Source organism: Elephas maximus, chromosome 7 (assembly GCF_024166365.1).
Source record: "Elephas maximus indicus isolate mEleMax1 chromosome 7, mEleMax1 primary haplotype, whole genome shotgun sequence".
Classification (NCBI taxonomy): Eukaryota; Metazoa; Chordata; class Mammalia; order Proboscidea; family Elephantidae; genus Elephas; species Elephas maximus.
The window spans coordinates 87,823,990-87,844,626 of record NC_064825.1 but is presented as its reverse complement, the minus strand read 5'-3'; the positions used below and the strand labels follow the sequence as shown (position 1 = coordinate 87,844,626).

Sequence of the window (20,637 nt, the reverse complement as noted above, 5' to 3'; positions counted from 1 at the left end):
GATTTGGGGAAACTGGCTAATTTGTACTTAATGCAAATATACCAAGATGCAACAAGCATTTTGATAACAAAACACAACCATTAAATCATACAAATCATCAATCCTTTTACTTCAAAGAACATCCACTTCAACATTCAACTGCTACCTGGATTTAGATTTAATATATTTCTCCATTATCTTTTCTCAGTCTTGCACGGATCACTTAGAATCCATTACTGGCCTTAAGAACTTAATGAAACATGCTGAACATACTTTAGTGCTAGACATTAGCAGAAATGTTTATGCATGTTTTTATGGATTACCAAACAGCAGATCTTTACAATAGCACTTTTTAGCTAAAAGCAGCTGATGAGAAAACCGAGGACCACAAAAGGTAAATGACTTTTAAGGTCTCTTGGTGGTCCTGTGCTGACAACTTTGGCTTTATTTCCTAAGAAAAAAGGCAATAGATAGATGCAAGCACATCATCCCAAAGGATCAAGAGGTTAAGACTCTGAGGGGACTGGTGTCAATCTAAAAGGAGCAGCCCGCCTTAAGATTAAAAATCTAATCAAAACCAGTTGCCACTGAGTCGATTCCAACTGGCTCATTTAAAAAATAAATTTATTATATAGTCTCGCATTAAAACAACCATGTTACAAATACACTACCTTTTACCAGTCATATTGAGGTTTTAATGTAAGGCCATACTCAGAGATCTTCACAAAGATTTATGAATACTCACTGCAGCTACTTTATAACAGTGAACGTATTCCTACAACTTAAATGTCCGGTAAGATCAAATTATGGAACACAGACTATTACAGAGCCAGGATTTTAAGTCTTAATAGGGGGAAATGCTAAAGTTTTTTAAATAAAACAAAATGATGTAAATTAGTATGATCCAAAAATGTCAGAAGTATATACACACGGAAGAGAACAGAGACTTTTATCAAAATGTTTGATGGTTGGGATCTTTGGTGATTTTAACATAATTCTTATCCTGTCCCATATTTCTAAAACATACATGTACTTCCTTAGAGTTAGAAAATTAAAAACTCAGTAATTGTTATTTTAAAACACTGTAATATTTCCTTTGACTAGAATATTTTATCTGGGAATCTCTCTGAAGACATTCAAGTAATTTTTTAAGAAGTTAACTCTATTTTTGACAGAGATGAATTAGAAACAATTTAAATGCTCAGTAGGGAATAGTTATCACACATTCAATATTGGAGGATTCTGCAGCCACTGGCAATTGTTTATGAAGACTATAACGACATAGGAAACTGTTCACGGAGGAAAAAGCAAGATAGAAAATTCTACAGAATTATCAAATATGCTAAAAATAGAAAAGACTAACAGCAAACAATACCAAAATATTGACAGGTATGTCTGGGTAGTGGATTATTAATGATTTTTAGTTTGTTCTTTATACTTTTCTCTATTTTCTAGATTTCCAGTAAGTATGTTATCAAAAAACTTTAAAAACTTCTTTAAACACAGTATTAGTAAGTATGACCCAATGCAGTGTCCTGGAAACAAGCCAACTTCCAAATACCTCATTGCTCTTTCCTGTTTCTTCAACAATGGAGCTCTGAAGCATGAGAGGAAACATGAAGTAAAAGGCAATTTTTATACGGCAGCTTATTTCCGTTATAATTTAAAAATTTTCCCCGGCTTTGATAGAAGATACAAACCATAAGACATCTTTGGGACGGGAAGGGAGTAGAAGACAAAACAGATTTTTATCTGCATTGTTTTAAGTATCTTTTCTTTCCTTTTAATGTAAGCTCAAGACCTTTTGGAAAACATTTGTGGTATCCCTGGAATATATTAAGGGTTTTGAAGCGTGTTATACTAAGCCTACAAATTTATATTTTATAGTTTTCTGGTGCCAAAATTACTAAGGTAGTAGTTGGAAATCAGCCAAGATGGGGGATTTATCACATACTCATAACTGCAGAGGCTTAACAGATTTTCTTTAAAGGTCTTTTGTCTGTAACTGTTTAGAAAATATGAGTAATAACCTAAATAGTAAAACAAATTTGGTCTTTCCTAGGTGAAAACAAAGCCTTTGAAATCAACTCTGCCACGAAGCCCTTTTCAGGCAACTGAGATTAAAGATACTACTGATCTGGCTGCCTCTTTCACTGCTGAAGATGACTGGCAAAGCCTCGTAACAAAGCAAATAAATGAAATTGAAAAGCTCCTAAGCTTAGAAAGTGACAACCGACCCAGAAAAAGAAAAGCAGGAGAAATGCTAGAAAAAACAGATTAAAGTAACATTGATAAATGCTTTCAGTAATGTACTGACTTAATTGAAATGCCGATGTAGTTTCGATTAGAATGAAATGACCATTATATCTTAAGTCTTACAGTTGTCCTTTCCCCATCCTTTGCTGGTATGATAGAATTATATCACTTGCTATCATCTACTTGGCAAATGCTTCAACAATTCTTTACTTGCACAGTTTGCTCGTAGTGTCCTAGTCCCCTTAATTGACTTAGAAATTCTTAAACTTTTTGTCTTCCATCCGCACAGCCTCTCTTCACAGCTTGTGTGCTCCTTCAAAACCCTTACAGAACACAACTTACAGTGAATTATACAAAACAGAAATATTGACCTTTTCTATTAGTCTGCATCCTCTAGAGTTTGTGATTTCTTTTCCTTTAAATTTGAGACAATAAATATCCAGACTGTAGTTAAATTTCAGTTTATAATGTTTTACTATGAGTTAGATTTGTTTTCAAAAGAATAAAATTAAATGCTTAAAAATTCAGGTATCAGAAAGACTCAGAAGGCTGTTTTTCACTTTGTTCAAGTTTTGTTTCCAGGCGTTAAGTGTGTCATACAGTTGTTGCCACTGCTGTTTTCCAAATGTCCGATGTGTGCTATGACTAAAAATTGAAAAAATTAAAAAACAATGTATTAGCTAACCTTTTATCCTATGGTATTTGTTTACAAATACTACACTTCTGTCTAGTAAAACGCAAGGTTAAATATACATAAAAGACATAATTTAGAATTATAAGAGAATTTAACAATTAGATAAATTTATTTTTAAAAAGTCTTTACAGTATTGATCCTAAACCTTCTATTCTCCTGAATAGCTATATAAAGACACACACAAGTCATTAGTATTCTAGCCAATGCTGAGCCATTAAATGAAATGTGCTGGAAAATAAGACTCTTTCATTAAATAAGCTAATCACATTCAGTCTGAACTTTAATAAAATTATGATAAATAGCAACTATTTAACTACAGTCAACTGAAAAGAACACCACCTTTGTTCTAGTTAGAATACTAAACATTTAAGTGAAATAATCGGAACAAACTAAATTGCCCTACAAAATGCTGCAACGTACTAAATGTCTTACCTGACAACTACTTTTCTCTGGGTCTGATCGATTTTGCAGTAGACCATTTTAGTTCTTACTGCTGAAAAAAGATGTTTGACATGATATGTTATATAGAAGATTTCCAAGAAAAATGGCTAAGGTATGAAACTGTGACCAACTAAGCCATAACAAAACTTCGCACTATTTTCCAGTATTATTTTACAAACTGGCTGTTTGAATGTAATAATAAGCAAACCAATATGATGCAACCAAGACGAAGGCCATTCATTTGTCCTATAGTTGCTGGGCCCATCTATATTAAATCAGTATCACCTACAGTTTTTATTAAAAATTCCAGGTGTTCTCCCTATCACATTGGGGCAGGAGGGGGTGGCGACTACCTTCCCAATAAGGAATCACATCATTATAGGACTATGGGAGATTTAGATCATTAGAAAGAAACCATGTCAATAGTTCTATATATTTTATGAATCTTAATTAATCCCCCTAACTTTCAAACAAAAAATTCCTGAAATGTAACAGTTTAATAAAACAGTTAAAAAAAAAAATCACTTTATAATGCAATTGTTGGGGAAGAGGGGCCTGTTTCCAGGCTAACCATATAAAATTGTTAATGTTAACATCTGCAGATCATTTACTATGTGCCAGGCACTGGGCTAAGTGCTTTACCTGCATTAATCCATGTAATCCTCATAACCACAAATGAACTCACACATTCCTATTTCACAGAGGAAGATCTGGCTTCAAATCCAGGTCCACCTGACACTGAAATCTGTGCTCTTAACCTAAAGACTTTTGTTCTCTGTGATTTCAAGGGTTAGCACAAACACCAAAAACCATATACCAATTTATAGTTCCAGTGAACTTTCAGTCTACTACAAATATATCCCTTAATCTACTAAAACATACACACTTGCTACAAAAGAACCTATAAGGCTGTTTCAAGATCAAAAATCTTGTTCCGTCTAGTAGAGGAAAAAAATGAAAATGTTCCAATTGCCTTACCATCAATAACAAATGCTTCAACATCATCAGCTCCAATCTGGAGTTCTTGCTGCATCGTGTCAAAAGAAATTTCTTTATTTTCCACTGCCATTCCCATAAAAGTAAGTAGTCTCATTTTTGCCATGTTCTGTTCATGTAACAAGCCTGAATAACATAGCAGTTAGCCTGATGAGTGTCCATACTAATGACAGACCTGCAAGTTACAACTCCTGTGTTTGAGTACTTACACTGAATAATTTTGACAATGTTTCTTATATTTGCAAACCATAAACTGACCTCATAATTAAGTTATAAAGTAATCAAAGTTACTTTTTCTAGAAATACGTTTCCATACTACTATTCCGCCATAGCTGATAGATTCAAAGTTAAGAATGGGCTATAAAATTATATTTTACATTTCATAAAAACATTTTCTATTTAACTGAATTACTTAAGCTTATTTTCACTAATAGCTCTCATTTAAACACAGGATTCCTCATCTTCTATTTGTTCTGTGTGAATCTTACTGGTAAACTCTTAAGTTTCAAAAAATTTTCATAAACACTTTCAGTTATGAAAACATTCCATTTCCTTTCAGGTCACTTTGGATTTAATACTTAGAAATCAAAACTGCAAAAGCAGATTTATCATTTAACATAGGCTTTCATGGTTAGTACTAGAGAGAACTAAGTATCGCTGTTAACAGTGACACTTGTTCTTTCTAAGGCAAAAATACAAACTGTACAAATAATTCAAAATTTACTTTCTAATTTGTAATGAAACATGCTTGTTATAATTACTCAGATCACAGACAAATGTTAGACCTAGAGGGAAACTTAACAAATTAACCCACTTCTCATCTTTTCACGTTAAAAAATAAAACAGAGGACAAAAGAGATGACCTTACTTAAGAGTCACAAAGTGGCAGTGCTAGCTAGGTATAGGATACAGGTTCATTTGTAAAATAAAGGGCTAGAAATATAAATTAATATTTACAAATCCTGAATACCCAAATTACTACTTGATCCTAAGTAGAAGCAGGATTATAAAACAATACTGATGCTAACTTAATCATAAAAACAAGTCCACAAAAGTAATCTAGAATCATTTATTTGTTCCCTTCCTCTAAACTTTCAAACTTTGTAAACTCAGCAAATGATTATCCTCTGCCCTCTCATAATTCAGAGCCTCAAGTGTGTACTGTTAAAAAAAGTTCTCTAAGCCCTCCATGTAACTAAGTTTGAATTTATAACATTCTTACGGAAGACTAGGGAAGCCCATTAATACAGGGCATAACCGTCTGTTAATTAGCTATAATTATGATGTAGGCTTCCTGTTTGGCACAGATTCAACAAAAACATCATCATCATAACTCAAATGAATGAGGTACACAAGTAAGTATTGCTGAGTTTAATGGAAATCTACAAGCATCAAGAAATCAATTAGTGCACATTAGCCCTAATTAACAAATGCAAATAAGATGCTGATTGACTTTCTGAAGCAAGAAGGTAGCAACTGGGTAACACCAGATTAAATGTAGACATGTTAGGGCAATTCAGGTGACACAAGATAATGCTACTGTTGGCCCAACTTGTCAATGTTAATAAAAACAACAAAGTGTAACAACTGATGCCACCTGTAGAATCTAGACATTTGTAACCAGAAAACTTCAGGGGTAATAAATGCTTAACAATACATCTAAAACAAAAAACATACACATTTACTGTAATAGTCTCCCAAAAGCATCTTTCATAAAGAAGTTTCTAATAAAAGACTGCTAATTTGCACAATGTTTAAGAAGCAAAAAGCAAATTAGGCAATTTGATTTCTAACTGGCACAATAAATTAGAAATGTTATGATTTTATTTCCTATCACAGAGAACAAGTCCTGAAGATTTTCTCAACATCTGCAAATATAAGGAAATTCCTTAACATTCCCAATTCTATGGGCATGATGGAATGATAAACCATTCTAAGATGCCAGAACTCCTGAAATTTTTAAGATACAATTATAAATGCTCTTAAAATAACTTCTATTTTACTGCTACTCTTTGTGCAGTTACCTTACCATATACCAACTTCTCAGAGGAATAAAGATTATTTCTCTAATGAATCACATAAACCATTATCTTACATATGGAAACATGCATATAAAAAAAATTTCACTATTTTAAAACAAAGAACCAAACTTAAAGCCAAATTCAAACTATTAAGCCAGTGAAGTATGAGTGAGACTTGCAGAAAGCTGTGCTTTGTTTCACGAAACTAGAAAACTGCCTTCACAGATGAAGTCACAGTGTTCACTGTCATATTTCAATTTTAAAGTTATAAAAAATCTAATTTTATGGAAACATTTATTCATAACTAATATGTCAAAACCTTAATGCAGTAATAAAAAAATGTGCATCATTGAGCAATTTCTGCAGTCACTGACCCCTGTCTTAAAATGCTGCAGTATAGAAAACGCAATTTTAATGCATGCAATAGCTTATGAACCAGTGCTCCTTTGAAACAGTCAATTACACATCAATGGGGGAGTGTCAAAGTGTTAATTACTACCCCTTTTTCTTTGGTGCGTAAATAAAGAGGTTGCTGACATTAACATTCCATCGCATAGCTTCATGCCACAAAACAAATTAACTGGGACAGAATGTGGTTTTCTGGGTCTAATGCACCTGGTAAAGCATTCTACACCAAAACACACTTGCATCTCCTTTATATTAGTGTATTTCAAATGCCTTATTATGTTCAGAATAATCCAATCTTCCTCAATTCCAATGGCTGCACAAAATTTACAGGTAACAGGAATTAACGATAACCGAATCAAAGACAAACCGTACCACAGAAACGATTGTAACTGTGTTCTTCACCTACATCTCAAGGAACCGGACGGACTAATATAAAATATAACCAACCTCTAATGTTATTTTAACAAACATTGCTTAGTAGCAAAACAAAGCACCTTAGTTTCAGGTGACTTCCACAGTCAAAAACTTAGCGGTTTCATAACAATTAAAACCGTTCAAATGCTAATTTTCAAAGTTTTTTCTTTGTAATTTTAGCATGTAAAAATGTGCTCCAGAAGGAAATTAAAATCCTGAACCTATGTGAGATTTACTCAAAGAGGATCATTAAGATTTTATTCAATTTGGTAGACATTTACTGAGCTTGTGAAGAGCTTGGATGCAATAGACAAGAAAATTCAAACATAAAACTCATAAAGCTGAGACTCCACTATGCTGTCTTCAACAAACTGTTTCGGAAGGTATCTGGTATCCTGTGAAATCACAGCACTTAAATTTCTAATTCAACCCACAGCTTCATAAAACATTCTTAGAATGCTGCATACTTTCTGTAATTTATTCAACGAGGGGCATTAAGTTTAAAATACTGCATTAGAGGGAGAAAAACTATTTGTTATAATTATGTGACTATACTTTTAAAAACAAAAGAGCATCAAACAGAAAAATGCAACTTAAAAATTGGTATACATCTGACTGAGATCACCATGCATCTAAGAAATAAAAAAAAAAAAGTGGTATTCTAAAAAGAAACTTATTTTAAACAGTAGGCTTTAGCTTAATAAAGCACCCTTAATCATCAAATTTCATCAGTTTCTAAAATGAGTACTTCCAGAAATCACAATTATTATCAAGGTAATGGAGCCCTGGTGACACTGTGGTTAAGAGCTAGATGCTAACCAAAAGGTCGGCTGTTCAAATCCACCAGCCACTCCTTGGAAACCTATGGGGCAGTTCTACTCTGTCCTATAGGGTCGCAATGAGTCAGAGTGGACTCAATGGCAACAGGTTTGTTTTTTTTTTTGGTGATCTATAATCCTCTAAGTAAATTGTTTTTATGTTTCCTCCTCCATTCCAAAATTCTGAGGACACATATATCATCAATGTACTTCTCTGAATCTTCTCTAAGGACCTGCTTCTGGCTATAACTTTACCTCTGAGACTCACAGGAGAGTGGGGCAGAAAAAAGCCCATGAAGCGCAAAAAGCTGGTATGGAGAGAAAAAAGGCCCAGGTTTTCTGGTTCCTAGTCTTATGTTCTTCCTATCACAAATGCCACCCCTTACATCTTCTTGGTTTCCAATTCCCAACTCTTTCTAATTGAGCAATCTTTTAAATTGTCCACCTGTGTTTGCTGCTGTTCTAGCATATACCACTGGTTAGGGGTAATCTACGAAAAGGGCCATGCCCATGTTTGCTGTATCTCACAGTGCATTAACAGTTATAAAGTAGCACGTTCCCCACCTCTCACTAACCTTCAAAGAAAAATAACCCCAAACTTACCAAGTGAATCAATGAAGTCTTTATTATTCTGGTAAAACTTGACATATGATGCCAATTTTGCGCTCACAAAAATGGTTAAAAGCTATTCAGACAGAGACAAAAAAAGAAACTATCAATATAGAATCAAGGCTTGTGCTGAAGATATCTTTAAAACACTAACTCTCAGCAATAAAACTATCTTTCATTGCAGAAAAATCAATCTGCTTCATCAAATTATCACACAAACCCACTTAAAGAACTGCTGAATACAGTAAGCTCTAAATTATCTACACTGACAGATGGCGGTAATGGCACAGTCCAAATGAAAAATACAAAATGTATTTATACTTGGACTTGGAAAGTATGTTCATGTATTTTTAAGTATCAGATTTATCTTTCTAATTGGAGCTAGGTGACACTAAATATTGAGTAAAGCTGGTCCTAAATTTCAAAGCTTGTTCCTTGAAATACAAAAAGAGAATTCCTTGCTTGCCAGATCTCACCAATAATCACGTTCATTAATAGAAGAGAAAGAGAACTTGTTCAGGATGCAAGGTTTAAGGAGAGACTATTTCTCATATTAAAAAGATAAAACTACTCACATCATGAATAAGCTCGCCTTCCAAAAACTTCACTGGTTTTAAAGTAAGAAGATGGTCAAAAAGGAAGGCATTTGGATCTTTCAATGCTCGAACAATACACCTTAATTAGAATAAAAACAAAGATAAGTTCAGTCTTTTGAAATTCTGGTACTTTTCACAGGTCACAAAATACATTTAATTCAGTAAAATATGTAAAAGCCAATGTACATAGCATAAAAAAAAGCTAAAAGATTGGGTTAAAACAGGACAATCAACATAATTTATCCCATGTATCTGTTCTAACAAAATGAAATTGTTGTAGGCAAAAACATAGCTGGGTAGAAAGCAACCACCAAGATAACCAAATAAATAGCAAACTACAGCAGCGCCTTACAATATACCACTAAATAGGCTAAATACATGTGTTATCTCATTTAACCCTCACAACAACCCTAAGAAGCAGAGTACTGTCAAGCCCATTTTATCAATGATGAAACAGACTCAGGAAGGACAAGTAACTTGCCCAACAATAAGTGCTAATTAAGTGGCAGAGTAAGGATTTGAATGCAGGCAGTCTGACCGCAAAGTTAAAAGATTTTCACCACTAACTGTTCTTCCTAACAACATCTATCATGTATTTGTCCACGTGGGGCAATAACCCTTTAGGGAAGTTATCGTCATCCTAGTTTCACAGATTCAGGAATGGATTTCTTCTTATTGGTAGTAAGTAGACCAAGGATTATCTAAAGCCCTTATTCTCACTAGAAATGGTCTAATTTTTAGCAAGCCATCAATTTTTTCTCATCTACATACCTAAGTATTAAGGAAAAATCGATCCAAGCTTAAGTTCTAGTTCTTAGGTCAGGATTATCACTCCCAATACTCCAAACAGCGAATTCCATGTGGCTATTTCACATGCTATCTATCATTGTTCAATACTTCAGTTCACCAAGTCTTGAATACCCACATCAGAATCACCATGGAGCACACATTATTAAGTGGCTTTGGGTTAGTAGTGGTTGCAAACAGGACTTCAGAGTTACAATCAAATACCGTAGCTCACCTATAAACTGCGACAGCCCTGTTAACAGCAATGTGTTCAACATTACCTGTGGGCATCAACCCTGGCCTGAGAAGCATTGTCCTCCGTGTAACTTCCCAGCAATTCCACCATGACTTTTGAAGCAGCATCACTAAAAAGAAATATAGCTTTAGAAATTTGAAAATATTTTTATCATCAATCATTCAAGCAAAAATATTTACTAGGTGCCAGGTACTGGGCTGATACAATGGTGACCAAGAGAGGAATGGTCCTTGCCTACAGGAAAAGAAATGGCATTTGCATTCTAGTAGGCAAGACAGACAACTAAGCAAAAAGTAGTAACAACGAACAATTCAGTGCTATAAAGAAAATAAGATGTAATGAAATAATAAAGGCAGAGGCAAGAAAAAAGACTACTCTACATAGTGTAAGAAGGGAAAGTTTCTCTCTGAAGAGATGACATATAAGCTGAAACCTTCAGGATATAAAATATTTGGCCATGAAAAGACCTGGGATGGAAGGTGGGAGTGGAATGACCTTCCAGGCAGAGGGAATAAAAGCATAAGGGCCCCGGGTGGGGAAAAAAATTTTCTGTATCTAGAAACTGAGAAGACAGTATGGCTGAAGTGGAGCTACCACTCAAATATTTAAATAACTCTAGTAATCAACTCGACGGCACTGGGTTTTAGTAAAGATATCCTTCCAATTAATTTATCCTTAAAATTATATGGATGATCAATTTTAACTGCAGTGAAAAGGGCAAAATAATCAAACGCATTTCATTTGATTTGGACTCTTACAAAATGTTTATCTTCACCCTTCATTTCTTTCTTCAAACTGATGTATCTTTTGCCAGTTGCAGAAAGCTCTGCTAACTAAAAAGAAGTTTCTTTTTCTTTTTATAAAAACACACAACTAGATTCAATGTGGGTAAAATCATTGAAGCTGTTATCATTTGTTCAAAGCAAGTAAGTGATGTATTTAAAACATTCTTCCAAACTATGTTTTAGCCAGTATATAAAGTGGTAACCAACATCTTAAATATAGTGACATAACTATAAGAATTAATACAAATTTTAAAAACCAATGTTTCACTCGCTGTTAATTCTATTGTGCCCTACAGTCTGCATAAGCACATTTCGTTTTCCACAGTTTTAGCAAGGACACCTCAATCTAGTATATTTTATCAGCTAAAGAAATCCTTTTTTGTAATTAATATACATCGGATAACATAATCCATTGAAAGTGCACAGCACACCATCTGATATTTAAGAGCTCAAGAAAATATTAACTAGTATTACCCCTAAAGATGCATCACACCATTGGTACTCATCAGCTACAAATACAATTAGGAAGGGGCACTCAAAACCATATTTTGTGTGTGCTAGGAAAAAAAAAATTAAAATTTAAGTCAGCAGAGTGATAGAAATTTAAAGTGTTTAAATACTACTACTACCACTCCTAGGGGGTGAGCAGCACTCATTCGTTCAGTGCCTATTATGTGTCAAATACCTTCTTGGGAATGCAATGGTGACAAGCTCCCTTTGGTTCAGAGTCCACCTCCTCAATTGTAACAGAGTATTAAGGGCTATGATAAAAGTAGTAGAGGGTCCTGTAAAAGGGAGGCACCTAATGCAAATATGGGAGCAGTTTTTCAGACAAAGAAACAAAGCTGAGTATAATTCTAGACCAAGGGTAGGCAAATTTTGTGTAAACAGCCAGAGAGTAAATATTTTAGGCTTTGCAAGCCACATACTGTCTGTTGCAAATACTCAACTCTTGGCGAAAGGTTTCTTTGGCAATATATTAACGAATAGGCATGGCTGTGTTCCAAGAAAATTTCACAGACACTGAGATTTTATAATTTCATATTATGTTCACAAGTCATGACATATTCTTTTCATTTTTTTTTCCTCTAACCATCTAGAGGTTAGCCATTTAAAAATGTAAAAATCATCCTTAGCTCACAGGCCACACAAAAACAGGCATCAGTCCCTGGTCCAGACTGGGAGAGAGCATGGTTCAGTACGTCTAGTGTATGATAACCAAGAGGAGAGGCGTGGGATGGTGTGTATTATGTGTTAAAGAGAGAGAGAGAGAGAAAATGGTGGAAGAAGGGAAAGGAGGGAGGGTGGGAGGGAAGGAAGGGAGGGATATTTACACTAAGCAAAGTTTCTGTGGTTTGTCACTGCGCCATAAAAAAACGGCAACACGATTATCATCACATTCACCAAGCCCACGTTACAGCAGTAGGTAGGAGGCCGTGTCTGAAAGGCCTTACATGCCCTGTGAAAAATCTTTTACTGCACCCTAAAGAAAATGAAAACCTAAAGAATCACATGCTGAAATCTGTTTTACAAAACCACTGCTTTTGCCAAGTGGCAAATACACAGACCACTTAGGAGACAAACACCCAGAGAAGCAAGGATGATGGCCCGTACAGACGTAACCACTTAAGACTTGGTAAACGATTAAACAAAGGAGATGAAGGAATCAAGGATGTCATCAAGATGTCTGCTTAGGCAACAGTGGTGTCATTTACTGAGACAAAGAACACAGTAATTCAGAGGGAAAAAATGATAAATTCATTTTGGTCACATTGAGTATGAAGCTCCTGTGGGCACATCTAACTGGAAACTGCTAATAATCTGTTGGATATATAAATCTGAAGCTCAGAGAAGCCTGAGTTAGCAACATAGATTTTCATTCATTCTTAAGAGAAACATACTAATTTTGCTGATCCTTTCAAATATTTTAAGCACTCAAGAAACTAAAAGTCAGTATAAAAATTGTGCAGTTAATCTAAACTGAAGACAGGTTACTTTTTAAGTATATAACCCATTGTGTGAAAAAAAGAAATAGAAAAATTAGGTCAAAAAGCTAGGGTTATCCTTTACTTGACAACACAAATTCCATAAACCAGGCCAAACCTGTCACAAATAGGAGAATAAATATTTTGGGAATGAAAAGTCTGTTGTGCTGAACACAAGCCTCAGATACCCAAAATACCTGGCAGAAGTCCAAAAGGTACCCATTTAGTACAGTCTACCGCAAAGTTTCATCTCAGGGGCATTGTTTATATAAGGCACTTTCTGTTAACTTTGATTGATAGGCCCTCACTACCATTAAACAAAAGCAACAGCACTACCCTAGACGAAGACATCAAAGCACCATTAAATAACTTTGCTGAATGTTATAAACAGCTTTGGGATTAACAGTTGTACCATTTTTATAACACAATGTTTTGCTTTTAAAAAAAGTGTAAAGATGGGGAAAACTACTTTAAACTTTACAGGTATCTTTAACTTAGTAAGTGAAATTTACAGAAACAGATTTATAGCAACTTGGTGGAGAATAAAGCAGAGCACAATTACTCACCCTACTTGTCTTTAAAAAACATCCCTACCAACTTACATTGCCTGTTAAGTGGTTAGTTAGTTCATTAACTCTGAATACCTTTTCTTACAATCAACAAGCGCCTCATAAAGTAGCCTTAAAAGGGTGTGCTTTTTCTCAGTGGTGAGGGTCCAGTCAGAAATCCATTTTCTAACCTACAGTGGGATTGACAAAAGGAGAAAATTTAGTCATCCTTGAGTATGTTTTCATAGTTTGAAAGATAACGTTTAAAACACACATATTTGCTACTTATTTTAGCTGTAACATAAAACTGCATTTCTTATAAGCAGAACAAGTACACCACAAAATAACTCACTTGATCCAGCTCAGTTGGAATGTACTGGATGGCTCCACAAGATGCTGCCACTTTAATGAGGCTACAATACACCGTGTATCTTACAGGAGTATTCTTATCCATCCCATGGAAAAGGTTGCTTAGCCTGGTTAACAAACAGCAAAACTATGTTTGAAATCAGCAATCCCAGTGATTAAGTTGAGGTTATCTGCTCTTACGCATGTCTACTACTAAGCCCTCAAAATTATGGAATAATAGTGGTGGTGATGACAACAATTAGCGTTTATCAAGCACGTCCCATGTGGCAAGCAATACTCTCTGCACTTCGCAACTACTAAATCATTTAAGCCCACAACAAGCCTGAAGCAGGTATATTAGTAAGTTTATATTACCACGAGGGAACTGGAGCACAGACAGGTTAAATGACTGTCCCAATAAAAGCCACAGCTGACAGTCAAGTTCCCGAATTTCTGCTCTTACCATTAAAAGGCAAACCAAACCCGTGGCTGTTGAGTTGATTCCGAATGACAGAGATCCTATAAGGAAGACTAGAACTGCCCCATAGGATTTCCAAAGCTGCAAACCTTTACAGAAGCAGATTGCCACATCTTTCTCCTGAGGAGTGGCTCGTGGGTTCTGTGCGACCATGGCTCCTTCCATTACATAACAGTGATATGCAAATAACCAAAAAAAAAAAAAAAAAACCCATTGCCATCAATTCTGATTCACAGAGATCTTATAGGACAGAGTAGAACTGCCCCACAGGGTTTCCAAGGAGCAGCTGGTGAATTCCAACTGCCGACCTTTGGGTTAGCAGCCAAGCTCTTAACCACTACTCCACCAGGGCTCCAACAACCCCTTGAAAAACTCAGTCTCTTTCACTCCTCAACTTACAACTGCAGCCTCAGAGAGGGGCGTTCACCTTCCCGAAATTTGACTAGCTTTTCACATAGGCTTTCAATCAGAGCTTCTTGCTTGTCTGGTTCCAGGATCAAGAGGAGGGATACCACACTGTTCATCACACTTTCAACATCTGTACGTGCATCAATAATACAGTTAACAGCAATACTACAATATTGAATGTTTCTGGTTAAGTATGTATTTCCAGTGTTCTGCTACACCAAAACATTAAACAGTGCCCCTAAGCCACTTAAAAAAGATATAATCTGACAACTGCACGAGGACAGACATCTTTCCTTCAGCAGAGGGCAGTAAAAATATAATATTTTATGAATTCAAACTAAACTAGCTCTGTTCAGTAGTTAACATTCAGAAAGTAACCTGTACATTTTACGTAAGAGAAAGAAAACTGTTACCTAAGATTTGGTTCCATCAGAATACCTAACTAGTAAAACAGAAGGTTGACTAATGTGTCTCAGCATATAAACAGTTTAATTTTGCACCAGCACGATATTCCAATCATTTAAGAGTTGCTGGTTAGATCTTAGGCTAGGGTTTGTTACCAATTGAGGAAAATTTTGTACATACATACAGAAAATAATTGAGAAACAAAAGCTGTCAACTCTCTGGTTGGGCCACTAAATTTGGAGTGTTGTGTAATATTACTACTTATATACCAAGTTTAATGTCAAACCTTCACTACAGGTTTTAGGACTCCCAATTTTTAAAATTTCCGATTTTATCTCAATAAACAAGGAATCAGTCAGATCATTAAATGGCTTTTAGATGATCTGAAATTACATTCTACTTGATTATTAATCTAAACCTCATGAAAATTAAAGAAGAGCTTTTTTCCCTGAGTTCATTCTGGAATTATCAGCATCAGGTGGAATAACACTTTAAAAATAGCTGACTTAAAAAAGATGTGTTCTGAAAATATGATTACTTAATAGGTATGCAAGCCAAGCCTGTTGCCGTCAAATTGATTCTGACTTATAGCGACCCTGTAAGGTCAGAGTAGAACTGCCCCCACAGGGTTTCCAAGGAGCAGCAGGTGGATTCGAACTGCTGACCTTCTGGTTAGCAGCCAAGCTCTTACTTAATCGCTATGCCACCAGGGCTCGTAATAGATTAGAATAAACTAAAAGTATGTTCAAACATAAGATAAAATACAATAGTGCTAAAAAAAAAAAAACTAAAGTCTCAAACACAAAACATACAAATATAGTTCACAAAAAAAGAAAAATACTTTATACACTTAATAAGAAATGCTGCCAAAAATTAAAAACAAACCTTTATCATCTTCCTTCAGACACACATCACAGGCTTCAATAATTTGAGCTAAATCTACGTGAAGTCCACCTTCTGAGTTTTCTTCTGAAATTTCAGCTCCTTTAGATTTCAGGTAAGCTCGAAGCTCAGCGGCCTGCAGAGACAAATAGGGATGCTATTTATCTATAAAACTGACTATGAACGATAACAAAAGATCTCAAACCATAATGTCCCATTTCAGAAAAAATAATACTATATTTAACCATCACTTAAAGTTATGTTGAAGTGCTCCCCGCACCTCACCTAAAACTTATGACAAACCCGCCACAGGAACAGGAGATGTTCTTTCAGAAGGCTCAGTGGCTCCACAGATGTGCTATGGCCCATGTGGATCACCTTCAGAATTTCTCTCCTATCACCTGTACCCTGCGTTTCCAATATAACCCTAAGGTTTCCTAGAGGAGATGAGAGGAAGGGAAGTAGCTCTGACAAGGTAAAAAGTCAATTAAAAAAAAAAAAAAAATGAAATTTTATTGTTTTCAAGTATGTGTACTAGCACAGCTACTAGAAAAAAATTACAGATATTAATTATCTTGACAAGAGAATAACAACTCATTAATTATTTGGGAACTGACCTGAGAGAAGCATTTTGGGAGATAAAATGCTATGTCTGTGAAAGTTGCCTTGAATATTTTTATCCAATTGGATCTACTATGTAATTAATCTTGTAAAATGCAAAGTGCATGCCTAGGTCAGAAAAAGCAGGTATAAAAATATAATTACAGTACTGCATTTGAACACCTGGACATTACCAGTTCACTGCAACAAGGTGCCATGAGAATAAAGTATTGGCCTAGAGCAGGTATCCACCAAATGGAGGTGAAGTTGGCAGCATGCCAGAATCTCCTTTACACAATCTCCTATCCCCTCAACCCAATATTATTTATTATGGAGTGTCACATCCCTAAAAAAGTATTCAGAAAGGGAAAAACTCTAAAAAAGAAAAAAGTCCTAAAAAGTGTTGGAAAGGGTAAAAAAACTACTGATCCAAAGAAACCTGGACAGCAAAAAAGTATTAAACTTCTATCCTATTGCTATATATAATATTTAATAAGTGTTTTTTTTTTTCCTGTTCCTGTTGTTAGGTGCCATTGAGTCAGTTCCAACCCACAGCAACCCTATGTACAGGGCTTGGTATTTATGGCAACCAAACATGAATCCAACAGCTTTTAAAGGATAATAAAATGAAGAACTCACACAAAGAGATAAAAGGATACCACTAGTAAATGCATAGGTATCACATTTTCTATACCAAACCAAATTCTTAAGGCCATCAAGACTTTTTATCCCACAAATGTCTGGCTACTTCAGAAGCCTGCAGATCTGATGGTGCTATGTTTTCCATAAGAGGAACACAGCAATTCCATTTACGATTTCGTACTATAAATAAGATATCAGATACAACTGCCATCACATCAGAGAGCAAAAACATGCCACTAGAAAGTATGTTTCTCTGTAAGGGGAACACATAATATGGTCCAACGAAGAAAAAATGTAGATACAAAGTGAACTGTTTCTAAGAACTACTCAATCAAATGTTAGCTGCCATTGAGCTGGTTCCCAACCCATGGTGACCCCACCTGTTACAGAGTAGAACTAATCCACAGCGTTTTCTTTCTCGGTTGTAATCTTTAAGGGGACAGTTTGTCAGGTCTTTCTTCCGTGGAGCTGCTGGGTGGGTTCTAACCACCAACCTTCAGGTTAGCAGCCAATCCCAAATAGTTTACACCACCCAGGCACCTCATTCAATCAACAGTTTACTGTTTTTAATCTATCATCTTCACTAGCCCCAAGTGCTTGGAGTGGTAAAAACAAAGGAAAACAAACAAGGATTCTTAACTCTAATCAAAATGAGAATTTGATCAAACTCTTGCAACAATCACATATTCTACCTGAAAGGAATAACTCTCATTCTGCTAGTGTGAAAATTATGTCTTACAAAAAGTGTCATAACCTGAGAAATAATACTTTAAAAATATGATCAATAACAAGAACCTTCTGTATCTGCAAATCCTTTTGTATGCTAAAAAAAAATTAAATACTTTTTTTGGTAACCTAATATAGTAGGTTGAAGCCAATTTTAAGTAGTACGCTTTCGTTCCTAATCAGATATACTTTTTCTCTTGTCTTCCACATCTTCCTTTCTATCCATTTCAACTCTCTACCCATTCTAGACCTCCTTCTCCCTTTTCATTTCCCCTTCTTATTTCACTCTTCAGGACTGAGCTCTTGCAATTCTACTACTGGGGGCAGGGGGTGAAGGATTAGAAGGGAAAATCACACCAGCAATTCTTAAAGTTCCTTTAGACTAAGATGTTTCCCTGTATGGAACTAAAACTTCCAAGTTAGGGAATTAGGAAGAAAAAAAAAGCCCAACATGACAACGCTTATGACTTCACAAAATGTAACTTACAGTTCTACAAAATTAACTTAAAGAACAACATTTCATGGTTAACTTCTTTCAACTAAAATTAAACTTTTGTTATAGAGGAAATAAGAAGCATCAGCTCTTGATATCTAAGAGCAAACCCCAAATAGGAAACTGAAAAATACCAGGATGGTACATGAGATTTCTAGACAAGGCCACCAAGTGTATGCCTCACAGCGTAAGAGGGTGGAACTATCACGTTCTCGGGTTACTGAACAACTCTCACCCTTGCACAAGTAGGAATATAAAATACGGGTCTACGAGTCACCTTCGCTTTGTGATCGCGAAATATTAAAGCCATTTTGATCTTGAATACTACTTTTCCCTAAACTGCTTAAGCCAGCTAAACATTCGTCACCTCCCACCCCGGATGTGGCTGCATTACCGGGATGAAAGCAGACCCGTTCCTATCACTCAAAAAATACTAATTCCTCAGAAGGGCCTCCAGGCCGGGAAGGTCCGACGCCGACCATGAAGCTGGCGGTAGAGGCTCTTGCCCCGCGCTAGTACCGACGGCCAGAGAGGGAGTGTGACTCCAGGGCAAGACCGCCCGCCCCTGCCCCGCCGCTTCCCGATCTCGGGTGAGGTGAGGCGGGAAGGAACTGCAGGTCTCAGGCCCGGATCCGCTCAGGGTGGTGTCCGCCCGCCCCGGGCTCGGCTGCGGACCCTCATACAGCCCTGAGATATACCCCACCCCACCCTGGCGGCGCCCCCAGCCCGGGACAACACACCTGATCTTCCTCACTGATATCGATGAAGGCCGGGACGCTCATGGTAAAGGCCCGAGCGCCGCCGACGCCGCAATTGCGAACCACGCAGACCGGAAAAGAGACCTGCTCCGCGCGGAGGTGCCTCACAACAGCTTCCGGGTCACCCCTCGCGGGCCGCGGCGGGGCGGGGTCCCCGGGACAGGCGCAGCCACGAGAGCCAATCTCAGGGCACGCTCTCGCTTTCGCTAGCCCGTCGACGAGGCGAACGTAACGAGCGTGCCTGGAGGGCCCCCTCCGAGCGCCGCCTCTCGCGAACTCTGCTTCCGGGATGGTGTGGCCGACTGTCTTATGTATTACCTCCCTAGTAGCGCCTCGGTGAGCCTGTCTTGCCCTGAAAACTTTAAGCCTGTTCAGCCAACAAAAACTACTTGTGCTCAGAACAGTCGTTCACTTCTCATTTGTCCCGCTGCCTGTCAGTGTCTCATACCGCATTTCTAAAGCGCCTCAAACATTGCTCCAACCAGCCCTGCTTCACTTTATACGTTAACCAGCTATTGACAGACCAGAAAGAGCCATGGAGGTATACGTTTGTCGCTGAGCCCAACGATTTCTTTTTCCAGTTATAATTTATCTTTCAGCATTTTTTGAGCTGCCAGATGGCAGTCAGTGTTCCTTGCGATGGGGTAACGGTAGTTTTCAAAAGCAGTTTACATTCCAGGGGGGACACAGCAAATAAATATATTAAAAAGTCACTAGGAAGGCAGTCCTGGGTGGCATCGTGTTCTACCGGTTGGACTCCAGAGTCAGATTCCTTGGATTGGAATTCCGGCTGCACCTTTTGATGGGGGTGTGTGATTTGGGGCAGTTGCATTAATCGCCTGACTTCTGTGTATCAGTTTCCTCTTTGAAAAATAAAAATAGTTAAGTACTTATAGTGTCGTTGTCCGGGTTTAAAAATTTGATATATAAAGCACTTAGGACATGGTGACCACTGTGTGTATATTGTTGATGTTGTTAGTTGCCCGCAGGTTGCCTCCGACTGATGGCGGCCTTATGTGTAACAGAACAGAAATGTTGCCCAGTCCTGTGCCGTCTTCATGATTGTTGGTGTGCTCGTGGCCATTGTTTTGAATAGTATGTCAGTCCATCACATTGGGGGTTTCTCCCACTTTTGCTGACCCTCTGCTTTGCCAAACATGATCTCCTTTTCTAGGGATTGGTCTTTCCTGATGACATGTCCAAACTAAGAGAGAGGAAGTCTTGCCAGCCTCACCTGTAAGGTGCATTCTGGCTATATTTCTTCTAAGAGTGATTGGCCATTCCTCTGGCAGCCCATGATATATT

At 36.9% G+C, this 20,637-nt stretch overlaps 2 protein-coding genes across 2 annotated transcripts in view; one reads left to right on the top strand and one right to left on the bottom strand.

Moving 5' to 3' along the window:
* CCDC73 (coiled-coil domain containing 73) overlaps positions 1 to 2,336 on the top strand; it is a 138,049-nt gene extending 135,713 nt beyond the window's left edge. Inside the window, exon 18 of the mRNA XM_049890836.1 lies at positions 2,042 to 2,336. Within this exon, the coding sequence (XP_049746793.1) occupies positions 2,042 to 2,260 (219 nt within the window). The 3' untranslated portion in view covers positions 2,261 to 2,336. The remainder of the gene's footprint in view (positions 1 to 2,041) is intronic.
* Positions 2,337 to 2,685: 349 nt separating this feature from the next.
* Positions 2,686 to 19,442, bottom strand: EIF3M (eukaryotic translation initiation factor 3 subunit M). The gene is made up of 11 exons (XM_049890837.1): positions 19,315 to 19,442; positions 16,117 to 16,249; positions 14,818 to 14,956; positions 13,945 to 14,068; positions 13,689 to 13,783; positions 10,300 to 10,383; positions 9,212 to 9,311; positions 8,631 to 8,712; positions 4,349 to 4,492; positions 3,362 to 3,422; positions 2,686 to 2,880 (listed from the first exon to the last, which is right to left on the bottom strand). Exons 1-11 carry the CDS (start codon positions 19,354 to 19,356, stop codon positions 2,760 to 2,762), a joined length of 1,125 nt encoding a protein of 374 aa, XP_049746794.1. The 5' UTR covers positions 19,357 to 19,442; the 3' UTR covers positions 2,686 to 2,759.
* Between the last annotated feature and the right edge of the window lie 1,195 nt (positions 19,443 to 20,637).